General features: G+C 43.0%; 1 protein-coding gene across 5 annotated transcripts in view; it reads left to right on the forward strand.

Moving 5' to 3' along the window:
• The window catches only part of PKNOX2 (PBX/knotted 1 homeobox 2), a 91,700-nt gene that overhangs the window by 66,072 nt on the left and 12,313 nt on the right, over window positions 1-13,315 (forward strand). For all 5 annotated transcript variants that reach the window (XM_040085258.2, XM_040085256.2, XM_040085261.2 and 2 more), the window contains 3 exons: window positions 2,211-2,350; window positions 6,799-6,970; window positions 10,307-10,495. In XM_040085258.2, the coding sequence (XP_039941192.1) occupies window positions 2,211-2,350; window positions 6,799-6,970; window positions 10,307-10,495 (501 nt within the window). The remainder of the gene's footprint in view (window positions 1-2,210; window positions 2,351-6,798; window positions 6,971-10,306; window positions 10,496-13,315) is intronic.

A 13,315-nucleotide genomic window follows, 5' to 3' on the forward strand; every position in this document is an offset into this window, starting at 1 on the left:
CTTTTCCCTCCTCACCTGCTCCCCCAAAATGCCATTTTTGGTTCCATTTTTTGCCTTCCTGCCTCATCAGCTGCAAATCCCCCCCATCCCAGCATCCTCTCACCTCTTTTTCCATAGACTTGGAATTATTTTTTACTCATTTTTGATTTTTTGTTCTTTTCTTTAGCCCAAGGTGAGGTAATGGCTTCGGAGCAGCCCCAAAGGAGGTTTTTTATTTTTTGGGTAATAGCTCAATTAGTTTCAGACTTGGCTGGAAATAGTCAACTTGGCAGGATGCAAAAAGGGCTTTGGAATCCTGGTAAATAAGTGTGATGAGGGGGGAAAAAAAAGGGAAAAGGTTGGAGGGAAAAAAAGCCATTTTTCCCTGCGTAAGTGAAATTTTCCACGGAGATAATAGAGAGAAAAAAGGGGGAAAAGGGAAAGAGGGTGAGGAGATATTCAGTGATGTGGCTGGAGCATCCCAAAATCTGCTCCATTTTGGTTTTAAATGGAAACTGGGGCGGGGGGAAAGCTGCTGGGATCAGGGGGGAAGTGAAGCCCAAATTTTACTCATTCCTTTTAGCACCAGGGAAAGGAAGAGGGACAGAAATTGAACCTGTTGGGAGAGTCGGAAATTAAATAGAGCCAAGTGAATTTGCAGGTGCTGGAGCCCAACTTTGGAGTTATGAACAATAAAGGAGATTGAAAAGGGGAAAAAAAAAAAAAAGTGGAAAAAAAGCGACAGCAAAAGGTCAGGCAGGAGATATTAAAGGCAAACATTTTAAAAGCAAAAGGTATCATGGTTTTGGGTTTATAAAGTTTTACATATTTGTGTATAAATAAACATATATATACATTTACACGAATTAATGACATGGTAATTTATGTATATGAATATTTTTATGTATTAACAGTCACAAATAAATTTAAAGGCATATTAGACCAATAAATAAAAAATATGTATAAGCCCATTTCTGTATAAACACAGAAATATGAAAGTGTGTCGGACAAATAGTATGTATTATTTACATCAAAACAAAGGAAGAAACATTGTATAGACACAGATAATATAGAATTATATATAGCTACAGGAATAAGTGTATTAGACAAATAAATAAATTATATATATAACATTTAGCAAGAACCAGAGCTTCCTTTTGCTCTGTGCCTCGAGGGATGACTGAACATTTACAGGTAAAAATAGGCAAATACTAATTTTTTCACAAATTTCAGCAGAGAGGCAGGCAAGCCAACCACTTTGCAATAATTTTCCACTGAGATTTTAGGCTGAAACCTCTGGGTTTGGGGTGCTGCTGATCCATTTGAACCTCAATTGTTTCAAATTCTCCCTGAATTTTTCTTTTTATAATGGAATCTGGTGACGATAACACAGTGACCATGTTGGTCTGAAGTCTGACAGCACGTCTGAAGTCTGACAGCAAGTAATTCAGATTATTTTTATTTTTTTTTTTTTAAGATTTGATAGTTTTAAGTGAAAACTGCCCCTAAAAAGGTGTTACCCTTGTCCAGAGGGTGGCAGTTTTGGGATGATGCTGGAAGGATGCTCAGGGATTTGCAGGAGCAATGGCACGAGCACATCTCCCATCTTCAAGATTCCTATTTACCTGAAATCATTGCTGTTTTTAAAATAAGCCCAATGTTTGTTGTCTGGGTGATTTATTGCACATCACGTTCCCACGATGGCAGCATCGGGGTTAGAGTTGGGTGACTTGGGCATGGGCACCAAAAAAAAGTTTGATTTTTTTTTTGGCGGTCTTCTCACATCTCCGAGGTGACTCATTGCTGGGCTTGGCAAGCTGGAGGAGGCTCACTTAATTTTGGGATAAAATTGAAAATGACTGTGTCTAGACAGTAATACCTGCTTTGAAAGAACTCTTGGCAAACCACCGTGCTGCAGCTGATTTAATCTGGGACTCGTGTGAAACATCCCTTCCTAAATTACCCCACGCAATACTGATGGTGGGGCTTTTTCCTGTAGTTTCCCCTGGTGAAAAGTGGAAAAAAAACGGGGGGAAAAAACCCCCTAAACCTCCTGTTTCCAGGCAGAGATAAAACACAAGTGCGTTTTACCCGCACGGAGCTCTGCGCGCCCAACTCCCAAAACTCGGCGCAGAACTCTGTAAAACCCGCCGGGAGAGCACAACAAACCATGTTTTAATTTGATTTTACGTTCTTTTTTCCTTCTCTCCTTTATTCCCTGCCCTCCCCAGATGACAGCCACAGCCCAGCAGCCCACCAAAGCCCAGCCCGTGCATCTCACCACGCCGGCGGCCGCTGCCAACGCGCCGGTGCCGGCGGCGGGCGGCGACCCCCAGGCGCAGCTGGAGGCCGACAAGAGGGCTGTCTACAGGTGAGGCGAGATAATTGCGTTCATTAATGCCTCTTAATTAATGGTTTCGTCCTTATAACGCGGGGTTACTGCAGCAATTCGGCGGTGCATTAATTAACGCATCGGTTGCCGGATCGCTTCGTTGATGCATTCGTTATTATTATGCATTATTAATCGGCTGTTCTTCTGATGCATTAATTAACACACGGGAAGGGGGGAATTAGCAATTAGCTCCTTTTTAGCGATAATAAGCATTGATTATAACGCGTGGTGATGGAGCTCCTTCGTGGACTTTGCTCTGCGGCGTCTCTGCCTCTTCAAAATATTCAGAAACTCCCCCCAAATTAACCTTTTTTGGAGGCAAAGCCATGTGATTTGGGGCTGAACAAGGAGTGGAGCCACACATTAACCTGGAATGTGCGGTTCCTGCATCTGTGCAGGATGTGGGCAGCGATGGCCAAGGGATGAGCGGCTCCTCCAGTCCCTTTTTTGTCATTTTGGGCATAATAATATATTATATTTTAATATATGCGGTAATGTTATTGTGTAACTGCTGTAAGTAATATTCTAATTATGTAAATTGTATAATTATATAAGTAATATGTAATTATACGAGTGATATGTGATAATTTACAATATTAGAACGTAGAGCAATGATGTAAGAGTAACAATATTCTAATATAATTAGGATTAAAGTTTAAGGTTTAGGATTAACCTGTCAGTGACTGGGGCTGTAGGGGCCTGTGAACCAAAAACTGCAGCTCGGACTTGAAGGAATTAAAATGTTTTTCCTCCAAATATTCAAATATTACAAGGCTGAAAGATCTGAAAAGGTGGATGAAAGTATGGAATAAACTCACTCTTTCCCAGGAAAACACAAAGGATTATTGGCTGCAGATCTCCCAGTGATGGAAATCATTTCCTCAAAGCAAAGGAAGCCATTTGAGGACAAAACCACCTTCTTTTTGCCCTTCCATGAGGAGTTCTGCAGCATTTGTGGCATAAAGGGAAAAAAACCAACCCCCACCCCATCTTGGAGTTTTCACAGCCTTAATTGGAAGGTCAAAAAGTGGAAAAAGCACCTTATGGAAGGTATTCCCCCTAGAAACGTGGGGGGAAATTTGTTGTCCAGTTCTGTGTGTGCACTTACTTCCCAAACCTGGATGCTCAGCCGAAACAACCCCACAAATATATTTTCATATAAAACAAATACATACTACTATATATTTATGGAATACATTATATATTTACATCGAATTAACCTTTTTATCGCTGAATGTCCCCCTATCCAGTGGTTAAAATGGATGGTGGACACGTCATTAGGTATCAAATGCGCACAAGGATTTTTCTTAGCCCTCCGAGGTCCACTTCCCTCCACCCAAAACAATGGATTTTTGTTAATTTTCAATAATTGCACCGAGGCAGAAGGCATCGGCCGTAAGCGTCGGTCGATCAAGCTGGAGGGAAATTGCTGGGAAAATGTGATGGGAAATATAAAAACGGATGGACAAGTCACCCCGCCGGGTTTTATGCCCTAGCAGGAGGTTTATCGCCCATTTAAAAAATAGGAAAAAAAAAGGGAAAAAAAAGAAAATAAATCCTTCCCCACCCTTCTTGGTGTGGGAGCAGCCTGGCAGGGACTGGTCCAGCAGTGTCACTTCTCCAGCTGCAATTTTCTCCCAGCTAAAGTGTTTTCTTGACTTCATGCAACAGCGGGGCTGGGACTTCCCGATGGATTTTGGACCGGCAAAGATGATGCTCCTGAAGGGAAATGATGCTTAAACCACCCGAGCACCACAAATTGGATTTTTCCAAGTGGGAAATGACTGGATTTCTTTGCATTGAGTTTGGTGGGGGGCTTTTTGTGTGTGGTTTTTTTTGTTGTTGTTGGCTGGGTTTTTTTGTTATGTGTTACTTGGGGGTTTTTTAGGGGAAAAGGGGCGGAAAAAAAAAAAAAAGAAATTCCTGTTGTGACGTGCCCGCTGTGCTGCTGGCTCGGCTGAAGGTGGGAAATTAGGCCATTAGAGGAATTCATTCCTCTTTATTAGCCCGTGTCGAATCCTTTTTATTAGTGGCTGCCAACGACCTCTCTCCTGCAGGAAAATGTCAGGGCTGGTTCAGTCCTTTCATTTGGAGGATTCCCTAGCAAAAAAAAAAAACCAAAAAACCCCCAAGTAAACAAAACAGGTTTTTCTGCAAAACCATAATCAACAAAAGGAGGTTTTTCTACCACAGAACTCTCCTTCATGCTGTAGGGGTGATTTTCACCTCCGTAACACCCACAGTGGGGAAAATCCTTCTGATTTCCCTGTGCATCCTGGATATCCATCCATTCCCCCCACTGCAAATTTCATAGCAAAGAAGGGGCTCCAGCTCTCAATTTTTATGCCACAACCTCTATCTGCCATGGTGGGCCGTCCTTTCCTTTGAGTGGTGTGGCCACGGAAAGGATGGAAATGGAGAAAAGGGTGGTTTGGGTTGGGATTTTTTCCCGTGCAGAAGTGAAAAAAAACCCCACAAATTCCACAACAATTCAGCATAAAGCTAATGGCAAACTCCCAAATCCCAGCACTCCTCGAGACTGCGCTCGAGGGTGCCCTTGGTGCTCTCCTTTAACCTATACCTGAGGGTCTTGGCCCCCTGATTTACCTTTGTGGGGTTTTTTTTAATATATCTATTTTTAAAATTTTGATAATTTTGTTTTGTTTGTTTAATGTTATTTTATTTTGTTTGGTTTTTAAGAAAAAAAATTATTATTTTGTTTCATTTAGTTTTATTTTTTATTGATGGACTATATCGGATTGGATTCCACGTTGGGGTCTTTTTTCATTTTATCTCAGACTTTAAATTTTTTATTCCATTTTATTTTCAGCTGAAAAGCAAACCGTTCTCCCCTCAGCCATATTCCTTCCTCCTCCTACTCCCTGCCATCCCCAAAACCGTCCTGGGGGCCCAGAGCAGCGGTGCCCCCATTATCAATTCTGGGGAACACGGGGTGATGCTGGCAGCGGCCTTAATCCCCCTTGGCCGATGCAACCCCTCAAAGAAAAGGGGCCACAAATTGCTCAGGGGCTGCAACCCCGTTCCGCCCTCCCCAAACCCCCATCCTTGGGGTCATTCCATGCCTCTGCTCCTAATTGATGGAGTGGCCCTGGAAATGGCAGCAGGCACCTGCTGCCGTGCCACCGCTTCTTAAGTCCCAATAATTCAACCTTCCGCCTGGAATTTGCCTTTCATATCCCTTGGCTAAGCTCCGGCGGGGCTCCTGAAATTATGAAATGATTTTCCCCCCTCGCTACTCTCTGCTCCAGCCTCGGTGAATCTTGCATTAAACCAGGATCAGGACAGATTAAACTATAATATGCTGTGGTATTAGCGGCTGCAAATGAAGACTTAGCCAAGGGGTTTAACCCCTTCGCCTGGCTCCGACTCAAAAAGGCTGTGAGGAAGGGATTCATAACCATCTTTTGGGCCATCTTTTGGAGGCAGGATGGTGGAGCCAATCCCGTTGTGTTTGGATAACTGGAGTGCTGTGGGAGAGCATTCCTGCAGGAGCATTTTGCATTTCTGCCCGGAAAGACTCCATAAAGCATTTTTGATCTGAGTTTGCGCAGCTGGAGAGGCTCATGGAGGCTTGGTCTAAGCCGTGGTCTTCCCCCCGGTATTGCCCACGTGCTTCGGCGCTGTTTGTCTGTTTGCATTCTACATTGCATCAACTTAGCATCAGCGTTGGAGAGATTTGAATTTCAGGAAGAACTATAAATCTTTGTTTTCAAGATCATCTCATGGTAAGAAAGAAGTGGGATTTGACCCATCTTTGTGGACTTGTCAGAGGTGCAAAGAGACCTCTTGGTGGAGGAGCGGCCCATAACAAGGTTGGTCCATAAGATGCTGCAGGCAGATAGAAGTCCCCATCCATCATCTCCAACCAATAGAGACATTTTGAGGTAAAATATTACCATTGATGAGCAGGTGCTGATGTCTGTCCATGAAAGGAAAAGCCACTTGGACAGCAGAAAGCTCCAGGGCATCTTGTCCAAGACACAGCTTTTTTGCCTGTTTAGGAAATGCTGACTTTGGTGAAGTGATGGAAAACACAAAGACTTTGGAACAAATCATTGCCCGATGGAGGAGAGTGTGAATTTTACAATTTTTCAGCTTTTTTTTCGTTGTTGTTGCTGAAAGAGATCTAGAGGGAGCACTTCCAGTGTGACTTGGGGGTGAGGTTTGCACCGCCAGGTTCTTACAGGCTGGGAGGGAATGGATGGATGGATGGATGGATGGATGGATGGATGGATGGATGGATGGATGGATGGATGGACGAATGGATGGATGGATGGATGGATGGATGGATGGATGGATGGATGGGTGGATGGACGGATGGATGGATGGATAAATGATGTGGGGAAAAGATGGACATGGAGCCTAAAGCCATGGGTGTAAAGGGTGATCTCCTTTGTCCTCTGCAGGCACCCGCTGTTCCCACTGCTGACGTTGCTCTTTGAGAAGTGTGAGCAGGCGACGCAGGGCTCCGAGTGCATCACCTCGGCCAGCTTCGATGTCGACATTGAGAACTTTGTCCACCAGCAGGAGCAGGAACACAAGCCCTTCTTCAGTGACGACCCCGAGCTGGACAACCTGGTATAGGCAGCTGGGGCTTGGCAGATGATTTTTGGGGGGTGTTGAAAAGGTAGGGGGTGAGGAGCAAACCAAGATCTACCACCGTGTCTTTGAGCTCTGTAGTGTTGGTCATCTTGGCAATGTTTTCCACAGATCTTGTGAGACCTTCCCCAAGACATTTCCCAGAAGATCCCCTGTAAGAACAACCCCTCTGCCCGCTTTTGTCCCACACAACCTCCATGGGGTCAGCGGGGTTCCTGGAAACAGCTGGGATCGCTGGCTGGTTTGTGCCCCAAAACTTGGAATCTCTGTAGGAATTACTGCTCCTCAGCGCCACGTGCAGTAGTGCCAGCATTCTCATGTGGCACCATCTGGTTTGAAGTAATAATAAGGCAAAATAATCACTTTTTCCATCATGTAATGGATATCAACAGTTTGGATCACTTGGTCTGGTATTGGTGGATTCCCTGCCACATCAATTTAAATTTCCTCCTGCATCCACTGCTGCTGGAAGGTGCCTCAGAAGACTCTGCTTGGGATTTCTCTCGTGTTGACCTCAGGAAATATTCCCAAATCCTGTTATTTTGTCCAGAAAGCATCCAGACATGGTCTCCAGGGCAAATGTGGGTAGACAAGTTTGTGGCACTGTCCTGATGCTCTACAAACAAATTTTCAAGGTCTGAAGAGGCAATTCTGTGCACTTCTCATGATGCAAACAGCAAAATGCCTTCCCTGGGTGGTTATGTGTGCCCTGGGACTTGTAGCAGTGGGATTTCTATCCCAGAAAAGAAGCAAAATCAGACGATTCAGAGGCTCCTTTTTCTAAGTATTACAGATGTCAAGGAGGTGATTTTGAATGATGACGTACCACAAAGGAAAGAACTAGCAAAACTCATCCAGGTGCAAGAACTAGTTTTTTTAAAAGAAAGCAAGAGAAGATTTCAAGGTGAAGTAAAATCTCCCATGTTTGTGTCCAGTTTCAGCTTGTGAAGGAGAGTTTTTTAACATCCCTAAACCAAGAGTCTGCAGAATGCCCTCCAAGAAAATTGCAGGCCAGGTGAAGCCCCTTTTGCATATTGCTAAACCCATTTTGCAATGACCTTCAGTCAAGAACAGAAATTGCTCTGGGAAAAGCTATGAAAAAAAAAAACAAAAAAAAACCCCAAACCAAAGAAAAAAAACCCAAAAAACAACCAACTAAAAAAAAAAACAAATCCCAAAAAAACCCCCCAAAACCCAAACACACAAACAACCCAAAAAACCAAAAAAACCCCAAACAAACAAAAAAAACCCCCAAACAAACAATCAAAAAACAAACACAAAAAAACCCAACTCAACCAACGTTTTGGATTATTTCAGTTTTTCGACTAAACAAATGCTGAGATGCACCACCAAACACCCATTTCATTAAATTGCATAAAAGTGGGTGTAATGGTTTAGCAGGAGGAGAGAAATGGAGCCAGGTGAGAAAAAAAAAAAAAAAAATCTCAAATTTTGGTAAAGGAAAACCTATTTCTGTCTGATGAAACATCACCAGCAAATAGTGCAGGAATTGTATCCACACTGGCTGTTTTCGGGGTTTTTTTATTGTTTATAAACACACGAGTTGTGGTTTTTAGGCATATTCTGAAGCAACTCTTGCTGCCAAGGTGAAATTTGGCCATGAGCAGTTGGATTGATCCCATGTATAATCTTGCAGCACTTGATACATTCATATTAATATCTTTCTATATCTATTGCTGTGTCTTTCTATATATCTGTATCTCTGTTTGTGTGGGCTTGCCCTAGTTCTGGTAAATAGCTGGAGGTATATTTTCTATCCAATGCCCAGAACTCCTCCACAAAAGGAGGAGCCATCCACCTCAGTGTGGGTAACCTGCATCAAGATAGAGGAGATGATTGATACGATGCTGGAGAAGAATTCCTGTTGATGAGAGGCACTAGTTGAAGGGAATTTTGGGTTATAAATTGTAGTGCTCGAAACTCAATATTTCAACCTGTTCTTGAGCTGACACTTTTCCTCTATTTACACTGTCCTTTTTTTGGTTGTTGTTATTTTTTGAGTGGTTTTTTTTTTTTTTTTTTTTTTTTTTTTTTTTAACACCACTCGTTTGCCAGAAATTGGTGATGGCACAGCAGGGCTGGAAAGGCCAGTGGCATTAGCTATCATTAGAATAAGAGTCATGTATTCCTCGCTGCCAAGATGCACATAATTACAAATTAGAAAAAGGTCAGATCTCACCATTATCAACTCAATCAGCTGCCGAGTGCCACACAGTCAATTAATTCAGCATCTGTATTTTTTACAACCCCGCGCACGTACGCCATCGGACTGTAACTCTTTTTCCGGACAGATATACGACGCAGCGGAGCAGGGACATAAAATGAGACCCTAAGCAAATGAGCTGAGATAATTGAGAGATTTATTTTTTTACATATATGTGTCAGGTCTTCTTGCCTTTGCCCTTGAATATTGACTTTCATGGCCGGTGAGCCCTGGGAGGATGCGGAAATCCTGGGCACGACACCTCCACCTTGTGCTTTGCCTGTGTCAGCTGCCAAGGAGGAAAAAAAAAACCAAAAACCAACCAGGACAAAAAAAAAAAAAACCTCTCAATAAAAGATTTTTCCAGCCTCAACACATCATCCCTGTTGTTCACCAACCAAAAATTCGCTTTCTCCGTCACGGAGCTGCCACTGGAGTTTGGCCCCCGGATTTTTCAGGTTGTTTCCCAACCATGGCAACTTGCAGTTTGTAAAGATGACCACTAAAATTTGCAAGTTAAAAACACTCTTTGAAATGCAAAGACGCTTTGTTACATAAAACCGGATTTATTGCCCCGGAGTGAATAGCTGAAATTTTATATATTATGCAAGATTTCAAACAGCGGCTGTAAAACTTAAGGTTTCAGCTCGGTGAGAGGAATGTTTTATGTGTAAATTTTTTAAGGTTTATGGGGTACGTTTTAATGAGGCCCAGGCTTTGCACCAGCAACAGCTCACGGCTGAGTTGCAGCCCTGTAATCTTGTTAGAAGAAGTGGCCTCCAGAGAATAACCAAACACTTTTCAACAACGAGGGGTTTGGCTTGTACTTTTTTTGGGGCATGGGGAGCAATTCCCATGAAGGCAGTGGTGAGTTTGGTGAATTTTTTCCCCTTGGATCTCAGGGTTGTGATTGATGGGCAAGGAAAACGAATATGCAGAGGGATGGGCTCTGGGATAGGTTTTGGGCAAGAATATTCATTTTTTTTTTGCGTGTGTTGGGAAAGGAAATGAATTTCATTCTGCTGTGGGGGATGAGTTCTACATTAGACTTTGGGGGAGAACATTGATTTTAACTTTGTGCCCCTGCGTAGATGGTGAAGGCGATCCAGGTGCTGCGCATCCACCTCCTGGAGCTGGAGAAGGTCAATGAGTTGTGCAAGGACTTTTGCAACCGATACATCACCTGCCTCAAAACCAAGATGCACAGCGACAACCTACTCAGGAATGACCTGGGGGGGCCCTACTCCCCCAACCCCTCCTCCATCAGCCTCCACCCCCAGGTAATGCCTTAAAATTCCTCTCTAATAACCATTGGTGCGCTTTGGTCGGCAGGGAGTTGGGCCAAGCAAGGTTTCAGACTTGCTCTGCAAGAGTTGCGGCCCGCTGAAAAGCCATCGGAGTCCATCCCCAAGAATTAAAACAAACAAAACAAATCCTGTACCTTGCTCACAGAGTGCAATAAATGATGTTGCGGTGACTTTTTCTTCTTTATTTTAAATTTCGTTATTTTCGTCCTTTTTTTTTCATGGGTTGGCCGAGCTGTAACCCCAATGTTTGTGGCTGTGCAAGAGAGGGAGTGAAGGACTCCTAAACTCTAATGCTGCAGCAATTAAATGTGAGGGCAAGGGAGCCGTGCAAAGTGTTTGGGAATATAAGCATTTTTTAGTTGCCTTTTTTAAATGAAAAAGTGCTGTTTATTGGCAGGAAGGACAGAAACATCAGGATCTTCTTCATTGCTCTTAAATTTTTGTTTCAAGGCAGCTCAAAGGATTTTTGGGTTTCAGATAACCCTTTCTGGCTTCACTGCTCCTTTTCGTGTCTCAGCAGATCTTGCAGTTCTCCCCCAGCATGATCAACATTTCCCTTGACTTTTTTTTGCATAATTTGGATTTTTAGATGGGAGAAGAAGACATTTGGTGCCTCAGGCATAGAGGAACAGTTCAAGGAAATTCCTGAGAACTGCAGAAATACCAACTGAAGTAGATCAACCAAGTTGAACCTTGGTGGCTTTCGGGGCAAGATAAGGAATATTCAGAAAAGAAGTTGTCCATGGGTTGGGGTTTTCCTGTGCATCTGCAGTGCAGGGAATAAATCTTGGCTGGTTGCATCTCAAAAAGCTTGATGTTGTATTGTGTTCCCCTAGGGCATTTGTCTCTATCAGACACTTGGTTTTTGGGGTAGAAAAACAGAATTTAGGATTGCGCAATCCCACCAGAAATAACTGCAGTGAACCCAGAATAACCCAGGCAGCTCCTGAGGCTCTCCCTAAAAAAAGAGGCAGATGGTGGGACCTTCTTGGGGCTTTGGGGGCATTTTTAAGGTGGTGGAAAGGAAAAAAAACCAGAATTTTTAGCAGCTCAGCTCCAGGTGCTGCAGAGTTTGAAGCTCCCAACATGATTAGGGAAAAACCCCCCAGAAAAGTTCCGTTTCTTATTTGGGTTCCCTGAAAGCACCAAACCACTTAATCATTGATCTAAGAAACCCCATCCTCACTCTATATTCTAATAATCTCTAGAAATAGACTTATTATCCCTTCACTGCTTTATGGAAGCATTCCTTATGATCAAAATTAGCAAGACACATGCATAAAAGAGAACAATAATTGCTCAACGAGCATCTCGTTTGTAATTTATTAGTTTCTATTATTGTGCATTGCCATGGCAACAGCTCACATCCCGGGTGATGAGAGAGATGTTAGATATGAGCCGACAAAGCTCCCGGTCCCAGCAAATGGAGATGCACGTTTTTTATCAGTAATTTTCATGAAAATAATAAGTGAGGGAGTTAATGAGATGGAAAGCCGTCCTGTGGCTATTGTGAATTTTTTTTCCCTCCTTCCTTTTTTTTTTTTTTCCCCCTTTTTTTTTTTTTTTTTTTTAAAGTGTTGATCTAATTAGAATGCATCGGTCAGGAAAAGTAATGAGGATTTAGTGTCTCACAAAGAGGTGGGGATCATATCAGAAAATTAGCACAAGTCTTTGGAAAATAATCAGGCCCATGGAGAGGTACCAAGTGCTTCTGGATCCTGGAAACCCGGAGCTGCTGACATTTCCCTTCTGGGCCAGATTTGAAAGTTGAGGAATTCAAGCGAGGATTTGAAGGCAGTTGTGAAAATAAATGGGAACACACCCAGGAAAGACCCAGCTGGAGGGAAAATGTTGGCTCAGCCACTGAGGGATTTTCAGCAGGTGGAGCTGAAATATTCACGGTAATGGACCTCGAAAGAGCCACCATCTCATCTGCTCCTGGGATAAGGATGACAGACCGGTGACAATACAATGGCAAATATTTTCTGTGTCCAACTATGCCCTGTCAAGTGTCTGAGTACTTCAACTCATGGAGTGTACTTGAGTTTGCATGGATAAAAAGGGGTGGAAATACTCCATACCCATCAGTTGAGCTTTAGAGGCTAAGGATGCTCCAGAGAGATGAAAAATCATGGGACTGTTGTTTAAAAAATGGGAAGTGGGGTGATTTCTCTAATTATCGGCCTGTTGGCTTCATGCTGATGGGAGGTGCAAGGGCAAATGGGCTGTTAATTTAGGATTTCAAAAAAATCTACATCATGAAATGCAATTAGTATCAATGAAGGAGGTTTCTTAGCAAATAAGTTTTCTTAGGGTTTGGAAGGAGTGTCAATCATTTTGTGAAGAGATAAACCAAATTTGTCATGAAAGTGAAATATTTCAGGTTTTGGCTAAGATTTTTACCACAGGATATGTTTAAAAAAATTATGGACACACAACAACAAGGATATCAACCGAAACTGGGGAAACAATGTCTGGGCCTATCAAAATGTCACCATAGGACAATCTGTTGGATTTCCCTGGTGTATGGTCCTTGGCCTGCTGCTATTTCTACCTTCTAAGATGGAAAATGCAGGAAATTTTGGAGATGCCAAGTGCCTGAGATGATGGGAAGATGAGAGAACACTCAGACAAGGTGTTTTGACTGTTGCTGAGGTCTTCTCATGTCGCCAGGTCCAGAGATGATTCCTGGTGTTGGCCGAGTTTGGGTGACAAGCATGGGGTTCTCCCATGTGATGGGTATTCCCTGAACTTTAATTACTTCACAAAGATTTTTGCACCCTCTTTTCTCCA

The sequence above is a fragment of the Hirundo rustica genome, chromosome 23 (genome assembly GCF_015227805.2).
Source record: "Hirundo rustica isolate bHirRus1 chromosome 23, bHirRus1.pri.v3, whole genome shotgun sequence".
In the NCBI taxonomy this organism is placed as follows: Eukaryota; Metazoa; Chordata; class Aves; order Passeriformes; family Hirundinidae; genus Hirundo; species Hirundo rustica.